The sequence below is a fragment of the Phyllostomus hastatus genome, unplaced genomic scaffold (assembly GCF_019186645.2).
Source record: "Phyllostomus hastatus isolate PE091 unplaced genomic scaffold, TTU_PhHast_1.1 phas_contig_40, whole genome shotgun sequence".
Classification (NCBI taxonomy): domain Eukaryota; kingdom Metazoa; phylum Chordata; class Mammalia; order Chiroptera; family Phyllostomidae; genus Phyllostomus; species Phyllostomus hastatus.
Genome location: NW_025333872.1, coordinates 87877056 through 87904446, shown reverse-complemented (window position 1 = coordinate 87904446; position 27391 = coordinate 87877056). Strand labels below are relative to the sequence as shown.

Below are 27391 nucleotides of genomic sequence, written 5' to 3'. Positions count from 1 at the left end.
TTTTTATAGAACTGGGTTGCCACTCAGTGCTGGGTGCCTTCTGGATGATCAGTATTTGTTACATGAATGAGCAAATGAGTGAATGAGTGAGTGAACGAACAAACCAGGGTGGTGGTGCTGTGAGTGTACAGGAGAGGATGGTTATTGAAAATGTCCAGGACGTAGAATTAATGGCCTGTTGGATGTAGAAGTGAGAGAAAAGAAGAGTCAAAGGTGACTGAGATTTCTTCTCTGGGCCTCTGGGAGATGCCATTCAATGAGATTCAGAACCCAGGAAAAAAATATACAAGGAGAAAAGATAATTTCAGTTTTGGACATTTATGAAAGAAAAATCTATTAAACTCCTCAGCTGACTAGGCACTGTGCCAGATATTGGTGATTCCGAGGCAAATAAGTCAGAACGCAATTCACAGGTTCTTGAAAAATATTTAGATAAACGACAATTCACTGAGTCATTAACAGGTGTGAGTAAAGTGGCCGGTGGAGTTGTGAGTAACTCATCTGTCTGTGGAGTTAGCATTGACCACTTTGAGTTGCATTTGAGCTGAATCTTGAAGTTTGCCACACCAGAGCACATTCCAGGTAGAGAGGAAAGCATAAACAGCAGCACAGTGGTGAGAATGTTCTGGAATACTTGGGGAGCAGGGGGGGATTCAGCATGGCTCTAGAAAGAGCAGGTGGGCCAGTGTTGGGCAGTGAAGTGGACAGGGACCCGCACTGCTTTGGGACAGCTCAGCAGCCCCCTCAGGAACTGGTGCCTTTCCTGTCAACATGGGCTCAGAGGGTATTTCTAAGCAGTAGGCGACATGGTCAGACTTGTTCTAGAAATACAGTGCTGGCTACAAGTGGGGGTGGCACCAGATGGGATTTCAGAAGGTAGCCCTTTGGAGGTGGCTGCCGGGCACTGTGCATGGGATGAAGAAGGTGAGACTGAGGCTCAGGTGGGGCAGGTGGGCAGGAGGAGATGAGTACGACAGGGGCCAGACTCAGGGAGAGAGGACACTGGGCCTCTGTCCTGGGCCCTGGGTGACATGTCTTTAGGCCACCCACACAGACCCATCTATGTGGAAATACTTAATGGAAAACTCTGGAGTTAAGAAAAATCTTTTTAGTTTTCAGTCAACCTTTCACTCTTAAAAACTATTAAGGACCCCAAAGAGTTTTTGTTTATGTGGGTTCATCTATCTATCTGTCTATCTATCTAATCTATTGATCCATTATTAGAAACTAAACTAAGAAATTAAAAAATTCACTCATTTAAAAATAATAAACCAATTACATTAATATAAATGGCATATTTTTATGAAAAATAACTATTTTCCAAAACAAAAAATTTGTAAGAAGACTGATACCAATATACATATTTGCAAATCTTTTTAATATCTGGCCTAATAGAGGATAGCTGGAATCTCATATCTGCTTTTAACTGAACTATTGGAATATTGCATGATGTATAGTCTCTGGAATACTTCATGGTATACTCACGAGAGGAGAGCATTATTATGAAAACAGTTTTTAACTTTGCAAATTCCCTGAAAGGGTCCTGGGCCCCCCTAGTTTCCCTGGACCACACTTTGAGAACCACACTGAAGTAGACTCAGCAAATGTCTGGTGAATTGCAGTGTTCTGAGTTCCCATAACACTTGATTCAAATAACACGTGTGGCACTTATTTCACAGGTTCATAACTGTGTGTGCCTGGGGCTTAGCAAGGGGCCTGAACCGGAAGAGCAGTTGTGGGCTCATTTATGTAAGGGCTGGGGAGGCATGAGGGGGAAGAGAAGAGGCCTGGGCAGGACCTCACCATTGAACAAGTGAGCAGAGGCCAAGGAAAGAGCTGGAAAGATTTCGGAAGAGACTCGGGATAAGTTGTACAACGTAAGGGAGAAGAGAGAGTTTCAAGCAGGAGGCTTTCCAAACATTTTTGATTTAAAATAACAAGGTAGGGAGGGAGTGGTCCACAGTGTCAAAAGCAACGGAGAAGTTGTATAAGGCAAGGAATGGGAAGCTGCTGTCGGAGTTGTCAGGGAGGGGGTCACTTGTGACCATGGAGGGCTGTTTGGGGGTTCTAGCAGTCAGTGGGCCCAGGCAGGGGGGCGGGTAGCAAATGGAGGCAGCATAGGCCTCTCCGTCTAGGAGGCTGGCTGAGAGATGCTCTTCACCTGCCAGCCCCTGTCCCTGTCGGTTCTGTTTGGGTGCTAGCACTATAGGGGGAGGTTCAGCGTGAGGATGAGAAGCGGAGCTGGGAACCTAGAGGAGAGATGGGAATACTGCAGGGGGCTCCAGTGGGAGACTAGGAACTGAAGGTCAAGACCAAGATCGATGGGCACACATGTTTCATGGAGCATGGTTTGTAACCAGAGAAAATGGAGGACAATCTAAATTTTCATCATTTGGCATATGATTAAATTCCATCCATCCATCCGTTCATCCATCCAACAAGTGCACTGAGGTTCGGATATCCAGGCCTCTGTTCTAAATGCTAGAGATACAGGGACTGCACCACAGGTGTGGAAAGAGTTCCAAAACTCATTTTTATTGAGAAAAGCAAGTTGCTCAACATCATGTACAGTATGACACTGTTTATGTAAAAACAATCCCCCTAAATAACATGTGTGTGTGTCTGTCACATATGCAGGGAAATGCATAGGAAAAATGCTGGGAGGGTGCGGACAAGCACTCAGCAGGAGGAATGGGTGGGACTGGGGTGTATATGGAGAGACAGTATGTCTCTTTATTCTTATACTTCTGCATCGTTTCAGGTTTTCACAGTCAATTTATTTTCACAATTATTTCTGAATTTTTAAAATGGCTTTTGAAAGATGTAGCTCTTTGGGAGTAGGTAACAAGGGGACCCGGTCTGTCCACAGTGTTCCTATTGGTTTAATCACCTTCTTTTTGTAAACATCTGGCTGCAGGCCCCTCCTGTACACCCCCCTCCACCCCCCACTCCCAAAATGTGTAGGCCAAGCAGTGATGCCTGGGGGAAAGGATCATATTTGGGTGAGGACCTGTCCTTCTAGTGGTTCAGTATGGTCTGAATGAATTGCTAGGGAGAGCCGAGCCAGTACACAGAGCTGAATTTGGGTGCATTTGCTGGGAATAGAATTCACTAGGGGGCATTTTCCCCTCTTTAAGCCAAGGAGCTATGTTAGTTTACTAGGGCCGCCATAACAAAACGCCACAGACTTGGTTATCTTGGAAATATATAGATGGTATTTTATATAATAATATATACTATTCTATAATAATACTTTATTTGTTGTTATTATTGCATCACAGTTCTGGAGGCTAGAAGTCTGAGACCAAGGTGTGGGCAGGGCCGGTTTCTTCTGAGGCCTCTCTCCTCAGCTTGTAGACGGCCACCTTCTCCTTGTGTCTGTACTTGGTCCTCCCCCTGTACCCACCTGTGTCCAAATCTCCTCCTCTTATGAGGACACCAGTCATGTAGGATCAGGGCCCACCTTACTGACCTCATTTTAACTTAGTTACCTCTTTAAAGACTCCATCTCCAGGTATAGTCACATTCTCAGGCCCTAGGGGTTAGGGCTTCAAAATATGAATTGGGGTGGACACAAGTCACCCCATCACAGAACCTCAGAAACATTTCTTTGGCCTGTGTACACGTGTTCTGAGCCCTGGGTGGCCTTCTCAGAGGCCCTTGGTGCCTCTGGCCATGATGGGGGGTGTGGTGGGGGGGCAGGCTGCACTGTGGGGGGTGAAGGCCTGGGAGAGAGTGTGCTAGTAAAAGCAGCATGACTGCGTCTGTGGCTGCCCAACCACACTGAGCAACTGAAAATCCCCAAGGGGACCAGGCGTCCTCGACACGATTTCCTGACAGATAAGGCGTGGAGGGAGCACAGATCAATCGCCCTCAGTAACCTGACAGCCAGGCTGCCCAGAAAACAACTGATGGATGCTCTTTCTCTTTAGCTCATGCCGGTGGGGCTCTGCCAGGAGGAAGCGGGCGGCAGGAACCTTGCTGGGGGCCTGGCTGGCACAGCATGGAGCACTCAAGCAAGATGGAGTTTTTCCTGAAGCTAGGCTACAACCAGGAGGACGTGCTCAGGGTGCTGGACAAACTGGGCGAGGGCGCCCTGGTCAACGATGTGCTGCAGGAGCTGATCCAGACGGGCAGCCGCCCCAGGGCTCACCACCACAGCAGCCCTGCGCCCCTGCTGGTTCCCCGGGGCTCCTGCGGGACCCCGGAATCCGCCCAGCGTGGGCTGGGGACTGACCCTGAGGAAGACTGCGGAGACCCAGCCAGCTCCCTGAGACCCATCGTGATTGATGGCAGCAACGTGGCAATGAGGTAGCTTTCTTCGTGCCGTAGTGGACGGGTGGGAGAACTGCCCCTGTTTTCAGTGGTTTGGTCCCAACAACTTGGGGCCAGTGGATGGGGCTTGGAATCCCTCTGCCCCCTCTTAGTAGCTATGTGGCCTTAGGTCGGCCACTTAACTGTCCGAGCCTCACTTTTTCCATCGGTGCGGTTGGTATAAAACCTCCCCAGGAGGGAGCTGCCCGACATGCCTAGGACAGTACCTGCCACTCAGCAAAGGTTCAGCAAGGGGTAGCTGTTATCACATTAACCCCGATAGAGGCCCTTTTGTGGGGAAGGCTGCGGGTAGTTGGGGAGGAGCGGCTTCTTGTCTGGATTCTGCCCCCGACCAGCTGTGTGATTCTGGGAAAGCCGTGTTTCTTAAGTTTCCGGTTCTGAGATGCAGGCCGCTAGATAGGACTTCTGCTTCCTTCGAGGGTGTGAGAATCAGATGGGAAAATGTACTTGAACTTCGTTGGAAGCCCTCCGCTGGGGTTATGTGAGAGGAGGTGGTGGTGTGGTTTCCTAGCTAGGTTGGAGAGGTGAGCTCACGGCCCGGGGCTGCAGACTTGGTGGTTAATAGTCGTGTGTTTCGGTGATGAGAAGGTCGTGCCCCGCCTTGTCTTTCCTGGAGGCCAAGTTCAGCTGTGAGAGAATCTCTGCAGCCTCCCCCACACTTCCCGCTGGGCGAGGAGGAGGCATCGCCCAAACAAGTGCATTATTCTACTACTTGGCTTAGTGACAGCAGGACAAAGGGCAGAGCCATAGGAAATTGGTCACTCACAGCTGCAAATAGATATGCTTCCCTTTTCAAACGCTGAGCTGTGGGTGGGAATCGAGAAAAACCATGTTATCGGCAGCACTGAATGTGTCAAGAGGGCACCCTTTGGCTGACAGGCTGCGTGGTTTTCCCTGGGGACTTGGTCGCACTTAGCATTTGTCACGGCAGGACCCAGGTTTGGAATGGCTGGCCCCAAGATGGCTCAGCCTCAGGGGCTGCTCCTACGTGCCCTGCCTGGTGTGTGTGGGGTCAGCTTCAGCCAGCAGGGGCTCCCTGGGCTTGGTTAGGTCTAATGAGCCCTTCCTTCTCCAGGGTGTAGAAGCTGGTCCTCAGGGGTCTCTAGACCAGCCTGTGAGGTCCTGTTTTACTCAAGATCTCTGGGGGAGATAAAGGGCTTTTAAGAGTCCAGTAGGTTTTGAAGGTCCTAGATAGAAGGTCTAAGGGTTGTGAGAGGGGCCCTGGCCGCCGTGTGATCTGGCACGGCTCCCTCTGGGCATTGATGGGAATGTAAGACGATGTCGCTGAAACCGAAGACCTTTCCAGGCCGGAGTTTTTATAAGCGCTGAGGTCCCAGATCAGAGGAGTAGAATGGCTGTAGGACGAAAAGACTCCTTCAGGTGCTGCAGGAAAGTGTAGGCATTCTCTCTCTGGGGACCAGATGGTTTTTAGGAATTGCTGTGCTAGGGTGGTGGTGGAGGGTTTCCTTTTGATGAAAGTGTCTGTTGCTGCTTGGAATTCAAATTTCAACCACATCCTCTATTTGCACATCCACTTGGTCCCACTCTCACAGCTCCCACGACTGTAATCAGTTTGACCCTTCCAGCTCAGTCTGTGTGAGGTACAAATGCAAGCCATCACTCCGGATGTTATTAAAGATCTTCACACACCTGCTGCCTGCAAGTCTCCTCAATCAGCCAGAACACATGCATTTGCATGTGCACTACACATTTGTAGTGCATTTGTAGTGTGTTCTCAGAAGTCCAGCATAGGCCTCCGTGGGCGGAAATCAAGAGCCATGTTCCCGCTGGAAGCTTCTTGCTTTTTCCAGTTTCTAGAGGCCGTCTGCATTCCTTGGCTCGTGGCCCCTTTTATTGCCAAAGCCAGCAGTGTCCTGAAATGATACACAAATGTGGCACGTGTGTTCATGTATGTATTTCTCTGGGGAAAAGATCCACAGCTTTCAGTAGGTACTTAAAGTGTCCGTGATGTCCCACATGAGAAGAACTGCTGATGCAGAATGAGAAATTACAGATAACGTCACGCTTTATGGGAGGCGCTAAGCCACGGGTCCTCCGTCGGCACAGAGAACGTTAGAGCTCGGACACCTGACCTTCTTGGCCCAGCGAGAAAGAAGCTCAGGAAGGGGCTAGATGGGCTTGGCCAAGGTCAACTCTGGCTCCGCCAGGTCCTGGCCTCCATCCCTGTGCTCCAACCATCCCGCCTTGTATGGAAGCTTCCACGGGCTTCTCTCCTCAGAGCTTCAGAATGTGCAGCCTGAGGCTGTTTGTAGTGACTGAACCCAGTGGGCCGGGGGTGACTGCTTGGCAGCGGGGTCCCTGGCCAAGTGCCTTGTAAAAGAAGTGGGAATGTACGCGTTTGGAGCACACGGATGGGCCTCCTTTGTGAAACACATACTGTCGTCAAGCCGTTTAAGTAGAACCATACCGCCAAACTGAAAAATCTAAAACACCTACCATCTCCTCGTCGTAACACAGAGGGAGTCCACTCGGCTCGGAGAAGCAGGACTGACGGCTTCGTCTGTCATTTCAGAAAGGATGGGTCAGCTTCCGTGAGGAGTCTAAGTCGCAGTGTCGGGAGTGCGTAGATGGGCACCAGGAAGCCCGACCTTCGGCCTGCCCCATAGTTCAGGTGAATCTCTTGTGTTTCACGTAGAGAGCCAGGTCAGAGGCAGGGGGCGGAGCAGGCGACTGATAGTTCTGACCCCAAGCCTGGGTCCATCCCGTGAAGCTCCCTGTGACGACCGGAAGCTCTGTCCTTGCGCTGCTCCTTACGGTGGCCACTTGCCGCTTGTGACGCCCTAGCACCTGCAGTGTGGCTGGTGTGACTGAACAGATGAATGTTTATTTTCTGAATGAATTTGAAATGAAGTGCAAATAGCCTCATGTGGGGAGTGCCTCTTGGCAGCTCTAGCCATTCAGCTCGCCAGCCACGTGACCGTGGCGTGACTCACCTTTTTTGAGTCCTGTTTATGTGATTATGAGGTCAGACTAAATACTAATAATCTTGAATGGTTTTTCATCTCTAACATTCTAGGGATTAAGGTGATTATATTATGCATGGCTTGACAGAAGTGAATGCATTTTTCTCCTTTGACAGAGGTTCAGAGAGAGTAGGTAACTGGGGCCAAGGTCACCGAGCACTAAGTATGGGCTCTGGACTCCTTGCTGTTTCCAAAGTCCTACATTTCCTGCAGCACCACATACCTCTGGCTTTCCGCATGTCCAGCCCTGGAAAGGGTCTCACCCAGGTGGGAGACCCGGACCCCCACAGGCATTTATCCTGTGGCCAGAGCCTGCCCATGGTGACCCCTGGACTTGAACTTGCCTGCTGTTGACATGGTGTGCTAAGCCTCCCATCCCTCACCAGGCCCCAGGTGCCTTCGGCAGGACTGGCGCCCAGGACGCCTCTCCTGCCACTGCCCACCTTCTGGGGACCCTTGGGCATCAGGGTGTATTTCATGGTGGCTCTGAGCAGCTAGCATCACAGAGACTGGCTTCCAAGTACAATCCCCACACCTTCAGGGTGTGTACATGTGGCTGGGTGTGTCTGTGTGTGTGTGTGCGTCTGCATGACAGAGGGAGATTGAGCTGAATACCTGAGTCACTGTATACCTGGACTTTAGAAAAATGTCCAGCAGGTTTTAAAAATAAGGTGGCTTTCACTGAAAGCACATTAAAAGCCGCATCATGGTGACTGGGAAGGACACTGGGTCTCACGTGACAGCTGTCACCAGCATTTCCACGCCTGGGGCAGGCAGGCGCACAAGTGTTGCACATTCCGTAGGCAAATTTAGGAGAGGCATGATCTGAAGGATCCGCGTGGGGGAAGTCCACCTGGTAATTTCATATCCTCTTACCACCCCGGGCAAGGGTTTCATCTGAATGTGTCCTCATTTGGGGTAGAGGGTTTTTGTTTGTTTGTTTCTTTCTTTCTTTGGGGTGCTGTTGTTTATGGTTCTAACTTCAGCAGAATATGGCTTCTTTGGGAGGGAGGAATCTCCCGTGGGAGAGACACAGGCCCACCGTGGGAGGTCTCGGTCAGGCCCCTCTCAGTGGGTTCCCGGTGGCCGGTGTGCTCCCGGGCTGGGGGCCAGTTCCCTCTGACCAACTCTGGCCTTGGCCTCCGACCTAAGTGTGCACCCAGTCCTCCATGTGTAGGACGAGGGTGCTCACAGCAGCCCCCACTGGCCCTGTCTCTTCCTTCTGACCTGGGTGGGGGGAGATCTCTTGGTGAGAAGGGCCATCACTCCAGCTGCAGAGTGCTTACAACTTGACCCCAAATAAGAAACAGACAGTGGGGTCCCCTTCCATGTCCTACCTCAAAGGGCCTGTTCCGTGAGCCACTAACTTCTGCAGAGACTTCTTGGGCAATAGTTGAGGACAAAGTGGTGTCCCAATTAGGTTGTCTGGTTACTGTAAATGGCGACGCCCTGACTATGGCTGTCCTGCACACGACTGTCGTGTAGGCAAAATTTGTCTCAGGCACCAGCCCACTTCCCCTTGCTGCCCTGCCTTTATTCAAAACCTGCCACTCCTGTTTCCTTTTCCCAGGGCCTGGCCCTCAGCCTGTTGCCTGACAAACTGGTTCACGGGGACTAGTAACAAGCGCTGCGCTCCCTCCCCAAGCGCAGGCCTCTGAGCAGCAGCTAAACTTAGGCTTCCAGGAAGCTGCTGCCTGGGTCGCAGCGGCAGAGATCGGGGAGGGGCAGGGATGAGTGGGATCCACGCGGGCAGGGGAGCAGGCGTTGGCAGCCCCACGAATGAGGCTGTGAGGTCTGCTGCCAGACCAGGGAGCTGGGCACGTCCTTTGCTTGAGTTTCCTCAAGGGTGAAATGGGATGAAGGTCACCTCCTCAAGGGCTTGTTGTAAAGATTAAATGAGGATCATGTGCAAAGTGGCCGGGTACACAGGGCTGTCTGCGAATACTAAGGATGAGCTCCAAGAAGCGGGGGTGAGTCCGATCTCGTTCACCACTCTCTGGGTGCCCCTCCCAGAGCCACATGAAGTAGATGTGCACAAACGGACTTGGGGTGTGTGGGGGAAGCACAAATGAGGGCTGCCTTTGGGTGGGGTATTTCTCTGTATGCGGGGAGTGGGCTCCTGGGGTGGCCACGAGTGTTATTGCTTGACCAGGGCCTTTGCTGGCTCCTCTTGGAGACGGACCAACGGACCCCCGAGCGGCGAGGAGCTGGCTCCTGCTTAGGGCTTCAAGTTGGCAGTTGCCCAGAGCTGTCTGTGGCCAGAACTAGGGTAGCCATAGTGGGGTTTTGAGGTTGGTAAAAAGAAGAAAATGTGGCAAGGATGGAATAGACCATCTTCCCATCTCAAAGGAGATGGGAAGGGGCTTATGAGTGGGGTGTGTGGGAATTCAGTCCTGCAGAACAATGGACCTGAATGAAAACCGTCTATTCCACACAGACCAGCTGAGGGGGCTGGAGGGTCAGCTCGGACTCTCCTGTGCCTGGAATCAAAGCTGGAGGAGGGGACACGTCCCAGGGAGAGAGGGAAGAGCGGGCTGTGGTGGGCTACGGGCTTCCCCTGGTCTTAGTGCAACTCATCTGCCCTTTGGAGACTCTTGGCTGAGGGCCTGCATCTTGGAGTCTAGTGTCAGAGAGGCCACGGGGCCAGTGCTTGCTGCACCAGGCTGATGGGGGCGACTCTCCCCGAACCCTTGAACTCCTGAACCTCCAAACACCTCGCGTCCACATGCCCCCAGTCAGGGCCGCTGCTGGCTGGGGCCCATCAAAGGTATTGGGGAAGGAAAGTGGGCTTTTCAATGGTGTAGCCACAGAAGAGAGAACAATCAAGAAGCAATTTTTGAAAGGAATCGTGGTAGTGACATGTTTACTTGAGAACCGGCTAGGGACAGACTTCCCTGCAGCCAGAGATGCATGTGTTTCAGGGTGGGGGGGCATCAGTTGTTCACATTACTGCTTCCGTGTGCTCAGGTGATAGACCCTATTTTCTAGGACAGATAGAATCTCTTCCCCACCTTTTAGGTGGTGGGGAGGAGCAACCTTTCAATTTGCCAGTATGCGATGTCTCGGTGTCTCTGAATTCTGGGAGACTCAGGCTCTGTGTTTCCTCTCCCTCCCCTTGTCTTCTCCCACATGGCATGTGGGGGCTTTGATGCCTGGTGTTGGCTGGGGGCAGGGGTTTGGGGGCCTCCCTGGGCTCTGTTGCAGAGTGGCAGGCCTGGCCTGGCTTCCAGAATGGCCACTGGCCCCAGGTGGCTTTTAAGTCACACTGGCATAAAGGGCTGTCCCTCCCATGGGCCTCTTTGTCCATCATCAAGCCTCAGGCACCCCACCAGGTCTGGGGGCATGCAAGGGAGCAGGCGTGTTGCTTCCCGATCACCTGTCTGCCACCGCCCTCCAAGGCAGCCCGTGGCCCTGTGGAGTGCCGTGGCCCTGTGGGGTGCTGTGCCCATTGAGACCATGATTTCTGACAGGCTTGCAGCCTGCCCAGGCTGTGCTGAGGCATGAGCCTTTGGCCTCCTCTTCACACCCATCCTGATGTTCCTCCATCTCCCCTCCCCTCCTGGCCCAGTCGGGGTGGGGGGAGTGGCGTGGGGGGATGCAGGGCTGAGTACCCTGTGTATGACCTGTCCTCCCTCTCCCTCCATCTCCTTTCCTTTTTCAGCTTCCGCTGGGAGGAAGGGCCTAGCTTCCCACTTCCTCTTTTTATTTTGTTTTGTTTTTTAACAACAGAGACAGCTCCACTGATGCTTTCTCCTTGCTGTTTGCATAAGCCTCACAGCTCAGCCGCAATGGCCCAAGCGCTGTTTTCTCTGAACGGGAAGACACCACACATGTGGATGGCCAGGCCTGGGTCCTGATCTCCTGGAGCAGAAGGAACTCACAATTCTGTGTCTCCTCTGAGCCTTACTTCCGATACTGTTCGGCACGATACTGTTCGGGCACGTTCCCAAACGCTCCCTTTCCTCTTTACAAACCCGAACCTGCCCTAATTCCCTCTGAAGGAACTGGAGGAGAGGCCACAGACAAAAGAAAGTCCAGAAATGAAAATCTGAAGTGTCATCCTCGTCTGGACATGGGCCGTTTCTGTAGACCAGGCCTCTTGGGAGCGTGTGAGGGTCCTGGTGACCCCTGGCTCTCCACATACCTGCCCTGCCTCTCCCATCTCACCTCGTACAACTGTCCCCTTTGCTCACTCCACAGACTCCGGTTGCACTGTTCCCTTTTGGTTCCCCAAACATGCCAAGGGTTGCCTGCATCAGTCTTTCCAGGCAGCTCTTCCCTTTGCCTGGGCAGTTTCTCCTCCAGCTGCTCACACGACCAGCTTCTTCTCAGTCATTTATTCAACACGTTTTTATTCAGTCCGTATCAGTTGTCAGGCCCTGCACTAGGCGCTGGGAACTCAGTGGGGACCAGAGGAGCGTGTGACTTAGGGAGGGCAAGACCTGATTCCTCCCCTGGTGAGTGTGACTGTCCAGTGTAATGAGCACCAGAAAGGAAGAAGGAGTCTGGTGCTAGGAGGACTCAAAATAGGGGGTCCAACAGGCTTTAGAGTTGGGGAGATGGCTTCCAGAGAAAGCAGGGATGAAGCTGAGGCCTAAGGGAGGAGAGGGATGGACTGGCCAAGAGGAGAGGATGGGCTGGTGAGGCGGCTCTGTGGGGGGAGTGGAGGAAGGTGCAGGGGCAGGACAAGGTGCAGGCGGCTGAGCCGGAGGCAGTGAGCACCTAGTGATCTCATCTCGAGGCCAGGCTGCGTCCCTTCCACAGCTAAGTCCAACTGACTCTGCATTCTCAGTTCAAATCGATCCAGCAGAACACCACTGACCCCCACTGACTAAGTCCGAGGGTTATTTCCAGGCCTCATCCGTCCTCTGCAGTTCCTCTGCAGCAGCATTCGGCTGCCTCCTTCCCGTGGCTTCCGCAGTGCAGCACTCTTCTGGTTCATGTCCTTTCTCTCTTTCTGCAAGATTGTCCTCCTCTGCCTGTAGCCAGCCGTTGAGTTCTAGAGTTTCTCCAGGGCCAGCTCTGGGCCTCCCACTCCATCTCCACGCAATTGTTTCCATGTGGCGGCTGCAGCTGCTGCTTGAACCCACTGTTTCCACACTTGTCTCCAACTCAGTACTTGTCCACGACCAAACGTGGGATCTTTGCCTCTAAACCCTGTCCTCCCCCAGAATTCCTTGTCTCAGTGAAAAGTCCACTGTCCTGTTACACAAGCCAGACATTTATACCCAATCATCACATTCTAGAGATTTCACCTTCTAAATATCTCTCAGGTTCACCTACTCCCTTATGTACCAACACACACTCAGCCCAAGTCACCATCCGTTTTTGCCTTGATGAATACAACAGCTTCTTAACTGGTACCCCGCGCCCACTCTTGCTCCCTTCCAACTTACCGTCTTCTGTGCTGCCAGACCGAACTTTCTGAAACATGCATTGGGTCCCATCATGTCTCTCACGGGTACCCCCATCTATGACTTCTCGTTCCTCTTAGGAGCAAGCAAAGTCTTCAGTAAAGCTCACAAGGCTCTGTCTGATCTTGAGCCTCCTCTCACACCGCTCCCTCCTTCCTGCCGTCATTGATGTCTTTGGTGGAATTTATGGGGCACACTGACCTCCTTGCTTGCACTTGGGAAGACCAATAACATAGTTACAACCCTCTCTTAGTGTGAGAGTGTTCTGCAGATGACTACTGTCACCCATTTTATGTTGACTTATTAGCTTCGGTTAATGAGAGAATCTGGTCAATTAATCCTTGGAATGCTCTCACCCTGGAGCTCAAGACCCTCTACCAACTATCAGAAGCTACGTGGTTCCAGTTAAGAGATGTATTTTGTGCAAAGAATGAACTGTTTTTAAAAATGTACCTTTGTCTGATCCCCATTGATTATGAGACTATGATTCAGGATATTCCTGGGGGAAATCACTCTCTAGAAACCCTTTCTGTGTCTCTACAGATTCTTTGTTTTCCCATTGTAGCCATGGAAACAAAGAAGCCTTCTCTTGCCGGGGCATCCAGCTGGCTGTGGACTGGTTCAGGGAGAGAGGACACACCTACATCAAAGTTTTTGTCCCGTCCTGGAGGAAAGAACCACCAAGAGCTGATACTCCTATTAGAGGTATGCGGGGCAGATACATGCTCACGAGGTTCTAGTCACCTTTGCTCAGTAGTCTCCTGACAGTTATTTACAGTCTGTGTTCCACGTGGCTATTTGTTTGCTGATGTCTGCCTTCCGCACTGTTCTAGGAGCTCTGTGAAGGCACAGACTCTGTGCCCACCTAGCATGACACCTGGCATTGAGTAGGTGCTCAATATGTAGTTGTTGAGTAGACGAATGAGCAAATTACTTTATCTTTTAATGTGAATTTAAGTTTCAAGAATAATTGTGTTTTACAGCCGTTAACACTGCAGAAAGATTGGATCTGTATCTACCCCTCATAGGATATAGGATCTGAAAGCGACATTCATTTGGCCTGATGATACCATATTTGTTTATTGAATCCGTAGTCTAGTATCTTCATTTTAAAAAAGTGGGGGGAGACGGAGATCCAGGGAATTCTTTATTTTTAATTCTTAGATAGGATTATTTAAAACTATATAACAAGAAGTCAGATGCTATGCCACTAGCTTTGTTTCGGCCAAGTCAATGAGGGTAGGATTGGCCTCCTGGTGATTCTGGGAGATTTCTTTGACTTTGTCTTCCAGCCTTTTTACCAAAAATGTTTGTTGTTAATTCCATAAATACTTACCAATTGCTTCTACTTCTCTTTTGGATTCTCTACTTTGTAGATAAAAATGCTATTCTTGTCTTATGGATGCAGTATCTTTTTCACTATTTCTATAATAATTCTTTACTATTCCTATAGACTTTCACCAGTTATCTTAAGTTCCACAAATTATATTTATTTTTCCTCTGGGCAGTTCTCTTTATTCACCTCTACTTCTAGCTCTTTCTTTTATGTGCCATTGTGTCTTCCTCTTAAAAATCTGGTGATCTTTTGGTTGCCAGTTTTTACTTGTGAAGAAAAAATCAGATTGGTTAACTATTTATATAAATAGTTATATACCGCATGGATATAAATATCCATGCGGTTGCCATGGGCTTTCTCTCTTAGAATGTGGACCTTTCCCTGACGGCAGCACCACCGCGGGTGGTGCAGGGGCGGGCGGGTATTTGGGCGCCCGCAGCTGCCACACCTTCCGGTGCCACGATGATGATGGTTTTGCTCCAGGACAGCACTTTTCAACCAGTGTGCCGCAAGAAGTTTTAAAGCGTGCCACACCTGACACCCACTAGTCATCCAGTGTGTCACGGCACACGTATGTTTTAAAAATTCTTGCAGCCCATTGGACGAAAATTACTGTTCTAGGTGGTCAAAAGCCACGTGGGAACCTCCTCTTGCAAGTTAGAGCTCCGCTTCCCTTTTCCTTGGGCACAGGGAAAGGGGGGTGCAGCTGCCCCATGGGTAGCCCCTCAGTTAGCCCCACCCTGGCTTTGCTGACTCCCTTCCCCCTCTGTGGTGCCTGGAGCCCTGGGGCTTCTCAGAGAAAGCGGCTCAGCTCCTCTTCGGCCTCCTGCGCACGTTCTGGTCTGTGGCTCCCTTGCCACTGCAGGGTCCATACGGTCCTATCTGCTTTCTGTCTTCCAAAAACGTGTCCAAATTCTGGGTTTGCCACGGTCCCCGAGCCCATTTAAAAAAGAGATTTCATTTATTTTTAGAGAGAGGGGAAAAGAGGGAGATAGGGAGAGAAACATCCATAGGTTGCCTTTTGAACACGCCCCATACAGGGATTGAACCCACAACCCAGGCGTTTGCCCTGACTGGGAATTGAACTGGTGACTCTTTGCTTTGCGGAATGAGACCCAACCTACTGAGCCATGGCAGTCAGAGCTCCCAAGCCCATTTTTAATGTGATTAAAGTCCCCCTCCCCCTTTCTACTTTTTTACTGCCACTTCAGTGGGATTATGAGAAGCGGGGCATGAGTACTTGTGTCCAGTTCTCCAACAAGAACTGGTCGCCCCAGACTATTCTGTATGGTCTGAACATGGAGATTATTCTGTATGGTCCGAGCAGCTGTCAGCAGCTATGCAATATTTAAATCTAGCGTGGGTAAAGAGTGGGGAAATCATTTTGGGGCAGGGAAGGAATTTTTAAACAAGCCACAGCAAGTGCAGATGTGTGGGAGAAAGATTCATAAATTTGACTACATTAAAATAAAAGCTTCTGTTCATTAGTGTTACCACAAGAACAGTAAAATGAAAAGGCGAGCCTCAGACTGGAGATGCTAGACATCTCGTGTTCCTGATGAAGGATGACTGTCCAGAACTGATACAGAATGTTAGAGAATGCCTCCATGTTAATAAGACAAAGACAAAGGATCAATATAAAGATGAGCAAAATGTACAAACAGGTCTTTTAGAGAAAACATAAATTGGCCAATAAACATGAAAGAAAAGATGCTTGACCTCATTAGTAACTACAGAAATGCAAAATCAAACCACAACAAGAGGCCACTTTGCTCCCACCAAGTTGGCTAAAATTCAAAAAGCCGAGAATGCCTAGGGTGGACGAGGTGGTCTGGATGCTGTGTCGGGCTGTTGGGTATAATCCAATGTAACCACTTTGGAAAAACACCTGGCATTATCTTGTAAAGCATCTTTCCCCATCACTCAGCCGTATCACTCCCAGAGCGACACCCTAGAGAAACCCTTGTATTTCTACACCCAGAGACTTACGTGCAAAGCTGACAGCAGTGACCGTATCACTGTGGCCAGACCTCACTGGCACAGTGTTGAATGACTGAGGCAGGGAGAAGCCAAGAGCCCTCTTGACCCATGGCAGCCGGCTTACTCTGCTCGAGACCTCCCCACTCTTCTGATGTGTTGAGTTATAGGGCAGGGGAGGCGGGAGTTGGCTCAGAGGGGATCCCCAAGTTGCCGAATGTGCTCTGTGATCTTACGATGATCCTTAGGGGTGGGGAGTCCTCTGGGAAAGCTGCTACATGCTGTCCCCCGCCCTGTGGCCCCCAGAGCAGCACGTGCTGGAGGAGCTGGAGAGGCAGGAGGTGCTTGTGTACACACCGTCCCGCAAGGTGAACGGCAAGCGCGTGGTCTGCTACGATGACCGCTACATCGTGAAGGTGGCCTACGAGTGGGATGGCATCATCGTCTCCAACGACAACTACCGTGACCTGCAAAGCGAGAACCCCGAGTGGAAGTGGTTCATTGAGCAGAGGCTGCTCATGTTCTCTTTCGTCAACGACCGGTACGTGGTGGCCAAGGGGGCCTGGCACGGCTGGGGTGGGGGGTGACGGGAGGAAAACCACCTCACCCAGCCGAGGCCCCGTGGGGCTGGCAGCCACGGGCACACCGTGCTGGAAGCAAAGGATGCCCAGCCCGGGGACAGCTGGTCTGAGGTCGCCCTCTCCGCTCCCCCAGGCTGCACAGTCTCTGCGTCTCCTCTCTTTTGTGCCCAGCTTTCTCCAGCAGGGCTGTGTTGCCCCAGCTGTCCGTGACCTCTCTGTTCCCATGTCCACATCTAGCTGGCCCGGCACAGAGGTGTCCAGCAGGTGGGCCAAGCATGGGCTTGGGGGCACCATGAAGTATTTGTTTTTATCTTTAAAGGATCTACTACTTCAATAAAAGGACTGGAACAGATATTAGGGGGGAAATCTGAATTTTGTTGTACTTTTCCCCACTGTTTTTGTTTTCCTTTTTTTCCCCTTTAAGTTTTAAATTTTAGAGTGCAGTAGGCAGCATCCTCTTTGGGGCTGCCAGGATCTTGGAACTGACGCTGTTTCAATACCTTTTGGTTGAAATTTTCAAGAGAATCTGCCTGGTGCGTCTAACTCCTAGGCTGGTTCCCCTGGGTCAGGTCCGTCCTGGACTCACCAGCTTCTCGAGAGTCGCAAGGCACAAATGCCTTAGCAGATGCTGGGCGAGGGCCCCTGGACTGAGCTAAGCTGGGGAGGAAGCAATGACTGGTCCACGGCAAACAAACCCAGGCACGTGGAGGGCAGGGGCTAGGGGCCTGCGAGGGCAGCTCAGGTCTTCGTCTGGCACAGGGTGGGGTGATATGCGGAAGGCACGGCAAGCCGGGACTTCACTCCCACCTTACTCCTGTTCCAGGCCATGAGGGCGCCGTCCTCATTCTGGGCGCCCCCACTGGCTTTTGGGAGTGCGGTTTGAGACAAGCTCCCCGCCTCTGTGAAGGCAGGCACTGTGTCTCACGTGCTGTGGCCCGTGCAGGCTTGTCACCTCACGGGCCCTCAGTAGCTCCTTGTAGATGAGGGAGTGGCTGCAGTCTGGGGAAGGGAGAACGGGGAGGGAGGAGGTGACATGTCAGCTGAGTTGGGCCACTTGCACGTGGCAGACCAGCCCCCGACCAACCCAGAAGCCCGGGAAGCAGCCTGTGGCGGAAAGAGCTGGGGCGTTGGGAGGCAGGAGGCAGGAGGTGGGGCTTTGGACTGAAGATCTGCCGTTTACTGGCTCTGTGTCGTGGGGAAACCACTCGGCCTCGCTGAGCTGAATGTTCTTTATGCTGCATTAACCGTACTCGGATTAATCATATGTCTGAGATGGTTGTGGGGTCGAGAGAGAATTATACCCAGTGTTTCTCAGGCTAGGCCAGGACACAGGCCTCAGGGGAATGCTGTGGCCCCCACTGCCCCGGGGCCCACAGCCGTAGAGGTGGAGAACCCCCCCTGAGCCCCAGGCAGATGCTCGTGGCAGCTACCCTGTGGTAGCCCCCCGTGGTCATTTCCACATACACAAGGCCGGTGGCTCCCTCTCCCCGGCTCAGGCCTGGAGGAATCTGGCACGTCTGGTAACTGTGGGTTCCAGAAAACCCTCACTGAGGTCTGAGAGATCATGGCTGCCTCTGGCCTGCTGACAGCCTGGGGCCCAGGCCAAGGTTTTTTTGACGCACAGGCCTCTGCTGAGGGTCTGCCAGAAGGTCGCCTGGCTGCCAGAGGCAGAGCCCGCCCGCCCGCCTGCCTGCCTGTGGGCGAGGATGCCTACCCGAGCGCCTTGGGCACGTCCGTAGGGCCCTCTTAACCCGGCTGGCAGCTGCGAGGCCGGGAGAGAGCAGGAGGTGAAGCCTTTGGGAACTTTTAATAACCGCAGTGGGCGGCTCCCCAGATTCTTGGTTGGGGCCCAACTCTGAGAAGCCAGCTGTGTAGCTGGGATCTGAGCTGCAGAGGCTGCCCGGGATCGCCCAGCTCCGGGCCAGCCTGGTGGACGGGGTCTGCAGGGTGGGACCCTAGGGGGACACAAACTGGTAAACATAGGCCCTCCGTTTAGAATCCACACCCCTCCCGCAGAGCCTGTTTGTGACCTGGGAGTGTCCCCTGGGAACAAAAGTATTCATATAAAAAGTGGACGGCGCTCAGCCAGGGGAGTTTTCCTCCTCAGGAATGTTGTTTTCCCCTTTGGGCTGTGAGCCCCTTGAAGATGAACTCCCTTCCTTGTTAGACCAATGCCAGGGCGGAGGGAAGGGGCAGGCAGGGGCAGGGTGGGTCAGAGATCATGGCCCAGGTTCAGGCGGGCCGGGAGCTGAGGCCAACCCACCCAGAGCCCCAGCTTTGCAAAAGAGGCTCAGGCCTGCCCGGGGGCTGGGATTCACAGCCCTGCTGACTCCTGGAGGGTGGTCCAAGCTCTCTGTAAATAGGGATCCCCACCCAGTATGTGCCAGAGCAGTGGGGGCGACGCTGCAGAAGTGGGGTTTGAGGCTCCAGGAGCTCAGAGGACAAGGGCTGTTGGTAGCCCCTCCGAGGTCTCCGACTGTCTCTGTTGAGGACAAGGGGAACCAGCCCAAGGTCACTTTCAGATTATGACCCAGGGGACCTAGAGCAATTATGCCTCAATTTGAGAAGATAAAAGTTACATGGGCATCGTTGACATGCAGATTCCCGAACAACTGGAGATTCTGAGTAGGCGGGTCTGGTGGGAAGCCAGGGACCTGCATTTGAAAAGGACTTGCTAGGTGATCCTGGTCCTGCCGGCTTGAACCTCAGCGGGAGAGAGTCTTGGAGGAGGCCCAGGGGCTGCGGTTCTGAGATCTGTGCGCACTCCGAGGGCGTTCGGTGAGAGGAAGGGTTCTGCTGCTTTGGCACGCTGTGACACCCCTGGGTGCAGGAAGAGCCCTGGCAGGGAGCCTGCCTGAGGCTGTGCCTCGTGCTGCCGCTCCCTTGCTGGGTGCTCACCACGCAGGTGGAATTGTCGAGTCCCCGCTGGTCTTGCAGTGGCCCCCCTGTGCTTGTTTTCCAGGTTCATGCCTCCTGACGACCCCCTGGGCCGCCGGGGACCCACCCTGAGCAACTTCCTGAGCCGGAAGCCAAAGCCCCCAGAGCCGTCCTGGCAGCACTGCCCCTATGGTGGGTGACACCCTGCACCTCTTGGGCCCCTTTTCAGGGCCTTGTGTCTCAATAGCAGTTTGCTGGCAGGGTTATTGTAAGGATGGACTGACGTCCACAGCGCCTGTTGCATGGAAGTATTTTTGAGGGGGGGTGGGATACAGAGGTCATGCACAGGGCAAAGCCTGTCTGGGAAGCAGGGAGGCTCCGTCCTCCCCCAGGCTCCCCTCTCTCCGTCCCTTCACCCCAGTGCATTGTGTCCCATGTAGCTCCACCCCCCACCCCGCCCCTAATGGATGTAAGTCAATGCTTTCGGTTACGAGTTAGGGCTTTTGTCCAGAGCCCTCCGAGGAGGAGCCAGCCTTCCCGGCAGCTCTCACGAACTTGCTTTGGCAAGTTACCTAATGTCCCCAGGCCTTGGCTTCTGTGCCCATAGAAGTTCAAAAAGCCGTAGGTGATAGGTAGTCACTTCATGTCAGAATTAAGGTGACGTACATTTAGTTCTGCGCATCCTGCTCCCTTTCACTCTCAAAGGCGCCCAGGTTGCGATGGTAATTGTTTGATCACCTGTTAGGACAGCCTGTAGGGAGAGGGCAATGGTTGGCAAAGGGATGTGGCCAAACAGGGACACTGAGGCAGCACTGGAAGCACAATCCTATGCTATAAGTACCCACTGCCCCCTTCCTCCTGCGCCCCAAGCTTGGCCTCATGCACAGGTTCCCGGGAGAGTGGAGGCGGTGGCCATTGGATGGAGACGTTGGTCTCAGTCCCTGGCCGAAGGGAGTTCCCCAGAGTACCACTCGCCCACCTGACACGGGAGTCACTGCGCCCAGCGCCCCCTACTGTAATAGGCGGGCACTGCACCTTTGTGCATCCCGCCTGCGCCCAGCACACTTTCCCCCACCCTGCCCTGCCCAGTCCTGATAACTCCGAGGCCTGGGAGCTTTACCCGCACCATCTCAAAAGGTCGCGGAGCCCACCGCACCAGGCCGCACAGTCTCTCTTGCCTGGGGTCTCACCCAGAGCCTTCTCTCTGCTCTGCCCCTTCCAGGCAAAAAATGCACCTACGGCATCAAGTGCAAGTTCTACCACCCTGAGAGGCCACACCAGGCGCAGCTGGCAGTGGCTGACGAGCTTCGCGCCCAAACTCGGACCTGGCGGGGCGTGGGCACCAACGAGGAGCGGCCAAGGGGCCGGACGGAGCACCGGGGTGTCCCCGCCGCTGCCTGGCCCGGCCCCCGGGAGCCGGGCACACGCAGCCTACCCCCCGCCAGGCGGCCTGCCGACGTGGTGGGCCTCGAGGATGGCCTCTCGCGGCTCGCCTTCAGCGATGACCCGGGAATCCACGGGGCGCCCTCCCCAGGCCCCGGCTGCGGCCTCGCGCCCGGGTCGCGCTATCCCGACTGGGTGGCCCCTAGGGCTTCGTTGTCCCTGCCAGCCCAGCCCCGCCTCCCGAATGCCCAGAGCCAGTCAGGCCCGCTGGGCCAGGCGCAGGCTGGGGACCGGGCTGGGGACCGCCCTGCAGACCCGCAGAGTGACCTGCTATCCCAGCGAAGGGGGCCTACCGACCCGTGGGCCCTCCCGCACGGGGCCACCCGGTTCCCGGGACGCTCAGCCTGGGCGCAGCTGGGCTGGGGTGAAGGCGCCCTGTGGGGGCCCTTGGGGTCAGCAACACGGGCCCCGGCCAGCGACCCGGACTCACGTGCGCATGCGCGCACAGCGCTCTGTAGCATCTTCCCGCCCCACCAAGTGGACAGCGTCATGGCCCTGTACCCCGCTGTCTCCGACGTCACCAGGCTCATTGCCCTCATCCAGAGATGCCAACAGTCTGGTTCGCCCGTGGGAAACCCCTAAAGAGTGAATCCAAGCCACCGTCAGTGATGTCCCAACTTGGCTGGTGGTTGCCCACTTAACACCTGGGCCGTCCCACCTGTGGTGGGCGGCCCCTTCTTTAAGGATGGTCAGGGAAGCCAGCTTCTTCTCCGTCACCCATGCTCACGGTGGGTGGCACTTGGTGACTCATTGACGACGCAGGGCTGCTGCTGGAGTCCTGTGACCTGCAGCAGAAACTTGGCTACCTCTGTGGAGGGAGTGATTTCTCCTGCCTGCCAGTAGACTGCCAGTCCCACCAGGCTCCCAGGGCTGGTCTGGACCTCTCCTGCGGACCACTCCTCGACTGTTCTGTCCAGCTGCCGTCGGGGCCCACAGATGGGTCACCGGATCCGTGCAGTGGGGCACTCCAGAAATGGAGTGGAGCAGGAAGTCTCGGAGCAAAACCACACAGCAGGCTAAGTCCATGTGACACTTGGTTAGTTACGTGTGTGTGCCTGTGTCCCTATGTGAATATAATGTGGGTGGTGGGCAAAAGTTTGAGAAATCCCGATAAGCGTTCATTGCATCAAATCGTGTTTGAAACAGGTAGTCAGTTGGCCAGTGGAGGCCTTGGCATTTGCGGTTCTCACATGCCTTGCTTCTCTTACAACATCATGCGGGCAGCACAGAGTTCCAGCCTCGATGTGTGGGCGCCACTTCCCCCTCTGATGTGCCTGTGCTGGTCTGTGGAGGTGTGGCAGGGGCACGTGGTCCTGAGGTCCTGCCAGCACGGCCTTTACCCCCTGCACACGGCATACACACATGGACACAGACGGGAACCCCGTCTGACTCAGGGATGGGGGTCCAGTACAGGCCCTCTAACTGGTGGAGGCTTCTGAACCACACACCTCACAACCCGGACCCTTGTGGTCAGAAACCTCCAGGTTGGTTAGAGGCGAGCTGGGATGAGTCTCAGTCATGGAGGTTTACTGCCACCTTGCACTGTTACTATTTTTTCCAGCCAGCTACTGCTTTGAGTTTTGGGGGAGAAGTGATTCACCCATGTGCAGTGGACATGAAATTACCGTTGCACATGATGTCGCCAGAGCAGGGACCCTGTGTCCTCGGGCATCTCTGAGCGGCGGTCCGCCCGTTCCTTCTGGGTTACGAGTTCAGCTCTGCAGGTCTCGGCTGGTTTGTTCATGAAGGAACTTGGTGGCTGGGCTATGGTGGACACTGTGAGGCACCTCCCAATGGAAAACCAGCTCCAACTCCTGCAAGCTTCCTGCAGACTGGCAAGAGCAGAGGAAGCTCTTCTTGGTGTGTTACTGGGCTGCATTGTTGGCGTAGCCCAGGGGGCACCCCAGAAGAATCCACTCCTGGACCTCTAGTTCATGGTCGTTGCTGCCATTGGAGATCTGGTGATATTGTGCCCGTCTGTGAGCCCGTGCACCCTTTTAAACTGGATTCTTAGCGTGGCTTCAGACAGATCTGTCCCTCGCTTCTCTCCCCGCCCAGATTGAATCCTTGTTGTTTGGGGGTCTCAGGCCTGAAGAGGGGCCACCAATCTCTCTAGATAAATTGGATTTCCCTCTTGGTCTTTCCTTCTTTTGGCAATGGCTTTTATTTTATTTTACTTTATTATTTTTGGTGTTTCTTTTTAATATTTTTTCTTTTGACATGACAAGCTTTATTTTAGAGCTGCGTTTGTCTCCTGGGTCTGTCTCCTGATATGGACTCACTGCATTGTGGATTTACAGGTGGAGATGTTTAAACTCCTTCCTGGGAGGACAAGTTTGAGTTTTAGTAAGCTGTAAAGCTATTTTATTTGGTTTGCTGTGATTAAGACAAGCACAAAACAAGTGAAGAAACAGTACATTTCAATGTAATCCCCTTTGGAATTTTTTTCCAAAGTCTTGGTATGTCTTTGTGACACAAAACATGGATGGGCCCTGGCTGCTGTGATTCAGTGGATTGAGCGCCAGCCTAGGAACCAAAGGGTTGCCAGTTCGATTCCCAGTCAGGGCACATGCCTGAGTTGCGGGCCAGGTCCCCAGTAGGGGGCACATGAGAGGCAACCGCTGATGTTTCTCCCCTTCTCTTTGTCTCTCCCTTCCCCTCTGTCTAAAAATTAATAAATAAAATCTTTAAAAAAACATGGATAGGACGGGTGAATGAAATGTTCTGAGTTGCATAGCTGTTACTGTGCCCCAGAAATAAATCACTTTTACCCACCCCTGGGCTCTTCACTGTCACACCGCATACCAGTCCCTCCCAGGTCGCCTTTCCCCCCAGGCTGGTTTTTCGTGTTCAATATGGTGGGTGTGAAGACAGGTTATTTTCTGGCTGCTTTATTCACTGTTATTCCACCCCTGGGGGGTGGGGGTGGGGAGGAGGCTGGAATCCGCCTTTTCCTGGAGAAGCAGGAGGCCCAAGGCAAGGACATGCCTCTGCTGGCTGTTTCCAGGGACACAGGCCGCTCAGCTGTGTCTTTGTCACAGAACGACGCTCCTGGCCCTCTAATTCGTGCGATCCTGCAGCGGGTCCCTGACTGCTCCGGTCTGAGGAGCTGGGGCCGCCACGTTTACACTGGTGCGGCTTCCGCACGGCCCCGGGGAAGGCGGTTCCAGGCGGGACAGCAGAAGCCAGAGAAGCCACTTGTGTGGGCGTCGTTCCAGATGAAATGAATCCCGGTTCCCAGGACTGTACAGAGCACTCGGAGAGGGAGCCGGCAGCTGACGGCCAGCTGGCTGCCTGTGCGACTGTCTCCCTGCCTCTGGGAGAAATGTCCCCTGTGGGGAAGAAGAGTTGTTCTTAACCAGACGTGAAGGGATGGGGCATGGGGGAGGGGGCTCTGGGAAATGGGGCGATTAGTTGGAATCACAAATGCCACCGTGAGGGAATGCACGTAGCCAGAACCTATGACGCGTGGGCCCGGTGCAAAATTAGAACGGAAAGCCCCGTGTTCAAAAGTGATCGAGAATTTCAGGACAGTGACAGCAGGGCCTCCAACCAGCTGTGAGGAGGTCCTTCTAAGTGCAGGCCCTCTGTGACTGACTGCACAGGTCACAGCCCGCGGAGCTGCCCGGTGGGACAAGAACCTTCCCCGCTGGGAGTGTGTGTTCGTAAACCCTGAGTGAAAGGGGTCAGAGCCCCAGAGGAGCTGCACACACTTTACGGCAGATGCTGGTCCCCCAGGGGCCTCACCCCGGGGGACTGCCCGCTGCATCTGCTGAGGACCGAGTGGGCCTCCTGGCTTTTCCTTCCCGCCTCTGATGCAAGAAGCTAAAAAGGGGAAGTCAAGGGGCTTGGGCAAACCGCACACTGAGTCGGCCCCTGGCTACAAGATGTCGGTGGGGGTAGCTCTAGCCAGGCAGCAAGTACCCTGGTCTGTATTAGGCGAGGCGCTTAGGTTACAAACCAGGTGGCAGGGGGCCAGAGGTGAGGAGTGGAGGCCGCTGCGATTAGGGGCTTGAACTCTGGCAGGACTCTCTCTTCTGTTTTCATCAGCGTGTGGGATTATTCTCTTTCAAAGGTGGGCAGGCCTGGGCACAGGTCCTTCTAGCTAAAGGACTCAAGAAGCAGCTTCAGAAAAATCCTGGGGGAGAATTCTGATTGGCTGGCTTGGGTCATGTGCCCACCCCTGGACCAATCACTGTGAGGTGCTACCCTTGGTCCCACCGGGTCTCCTGCCCAGGCCTCTGGCTGTATGAGCCACGGACACTGTGGCTGTCAGCTTCCCTCTGACCCCAGAGTTGGTGGGGGTTCAGGGCTTGATGAGGATGGTGAGCAGTTCCTTCGAAGAAGTGGGGACAGAGTCTGGGCAGACAAAACAAATGCCCACAATGATGTTCAAATCTGGGGATGCATCAGGGTTAAGGATGGCCCCACCCACACCCACCCCCAACTGTGGTTCTACCTGAGAAAACTGCTACTGTGTTGATTCTCTTTTTCCCTTAGTCAGGAAAAAACCTGTGTTGCCCACGCAAAGACAACAGAGCTTTTCCCCCGGAGGCAGGTGGAAGGGCCTGCGGCTCCAGGCCCCGAGGTATCCCTGCAGGAGTCTGGTCAGCGCTGAGCTTGTGCCCAGACCGGCACTGGGTGTGCGGCTGACAAAACCCCCTGCGGGGGTGGGAGGGGTGGGGGCAGCGTGTCTCTTCAGAGTCCACGGGTGACCGTGTTTCCTTTGACTCACTTCTGGATGTCCTCTGGAGCTCAGAGGCTCCCAGATCCGGCAGCCCAGCCTGGCAGCTGACAGCATAACTGAAGTGAGGGCCAAGGGCCCGACCCAGCTTAGCCATCGCTCTGTTCTGAGTTCCCGAGGCAACGACACCACCTCTCTGTCCTCCTGCAGGAATGACACGCCTCCGTCAGGGCGCAGACGCAGGACAGGCGCTGGGAAGTGAGCAGAAAGGCAGATGGGCGCGGTGCTCAGGGGCGGCTCCATGCTGTGCTTACTGACCAGCTACCGGACTGACGGCCCCTGCCTGACGCCCGACTGACTGACAGTGATTGACAGACCACCCGAGGCCGACCGCAGGACTGACGGGTTGAAAGTGTGGCCCACACCTGTAGCTGCTGGGAGTGATTGCTCAAGCCGGATCGGCAAACCACAAGAGTCGTGAACTGCATCTGAAGTCAGACCCACTCTTGAAGACAGCATACGCGTGATTGAAACAAGACACATTGGGCCTCCAGAGGCAGTTTCAGCGCTGCCATTCCTGACGAGGCGGCTCACAGAGGCATCCCTCCCCCACAGGAAGGGCGGGGGCCCAGGGTGGAGGTGAGGTTCCTCTCCTTGCGGTGGTGGTTTCTCCCAGCCTGGCCCCTTTCTCTCGCTGAGCCTGCCTGCGGCTCTCACTCTCTCCAAACCCCTGCCTCACACAAAATCACCTACTCAGCTGTCCTCTGGGCCCCCTATTTTGCTTGATCGTAAGGCCTTTGCTCTCTTACCCTCCTGGATCTCCGGTTCCCATCCCTGCCCTCGAATGCCCCCAACCTTCAAAGGCCCCCTCGCCAGTTCTCCTCCAGGAAGTCTGCCCAGGCCACTCCAGCCTCCATGAGCCGTCCTGCTGCTCAGGCTGGCCTTCCGAGTGCTGGCCTGTCAGGGCCGGACCTGTCGACTCTCCATGCTCCCTGGAAATAGCTCTGCTCTGAATGCCAATTTGCTGCTCCTTGTTGGACCCTTTCCTTGTGTTTAGGCTTCTGTTTAAGACCACACACCTTGGAGGTTTGGGTCTTGGAGGATTGGGACTCTTTTTTTTTTAGCTGAATTTATTGGGGTAACTTTAGTTAATAAAATTATATAGACTTTAGATATATAATTCTATAATACATTTTTCTATATTGTATTGTGTGTTCAGTTCCTTTCCCCCTTTCCCTTTAGTAATCGCCACACTACTGCCTGTGTCTATGGATTATTTTCTGCTAATCTCTTCATCTTTTCCACCCAGTCCCTCTACCCCCTTCCCTTCTGACAGCTGTCAGTCTGTTCTGTATCTATGAGTCTGTTGCTATTTTGTTTGTTACTTTATTTTGTTTATCAGATTCCACTCATGGGTGGGACTCTTTAACCTTGTCTCTCCAACAGCCCTGAGGCCAGTCCATCACACCGTAGTCACAGAAACCAAACAGTCCCCCATCCCAATGGCTGGGGCCAGAGCTGGCTGCCCCAGTGTGCCACGTGCCTATTGTAGGTTGGCTGGGGCTGGTCTGGCAGAGGCCAGGCTGCGGGAGGCTCTGTCTCCAGCTCCCCTGTGGGCTGAAGCAGGAAAAGAGAATGTTCTCAAATGTCATTGGCTCTTAAAGCTTCTGTGTGGATATCATCTGTGCTCACATTCCATTGGCCAAAAGAAGTCACATGGCACTACCTAACTCCTCAGGGGCAAGAAAGTGCAGTCCTAC

General features: G+C 53.7%; 1 protein-coding gene across 4 annotated transcripts in view; it reads left to right on the top strand.

The window, feature by feature from the left end:
• Positions 1 to 23670, top strand: part of ZC3H12D (zinc finger CCCH-type containing 12D) — a 28881-nt gene extending 5211 nt beyond the window's left edge. For 3 of the 4 annotated variants that reach the window (XM_045843372.1, XM_045843374.1, XM_045843373.1), the window contains 5 exons: positions 3933 to 4311; positions 13299 to 13438; positions 16353 to 16587; positions 19590 to 19696; positions 20727 to 23670. In XM_045843372.1, coding sequence (XP_045699328.1) covers positions 4004 to 4311; positions 13299 to 13438; positions 16353 to 16587; positions 19590 to 19696; positions 20727 to 21529 — 1593 coding nt within the window. In that variant the 5' untranslated portion in view covers positions 3933 to 4003 and the 3' untranslated portion in view covers positions 21530 to 23670. Of the gene's footprint in view, positions 1 to 3932; positions 4312 to 13298; positions 13439 to 16352; positions 16588 to 19589; positions 19697 to 20726 lie in introns of those variants that run through there. The other variant, XM_045843375.1, reaches the window with a different exon arrangement.
• Positions 23671 to 27391: the final 3721 nt, after the last annotated feature.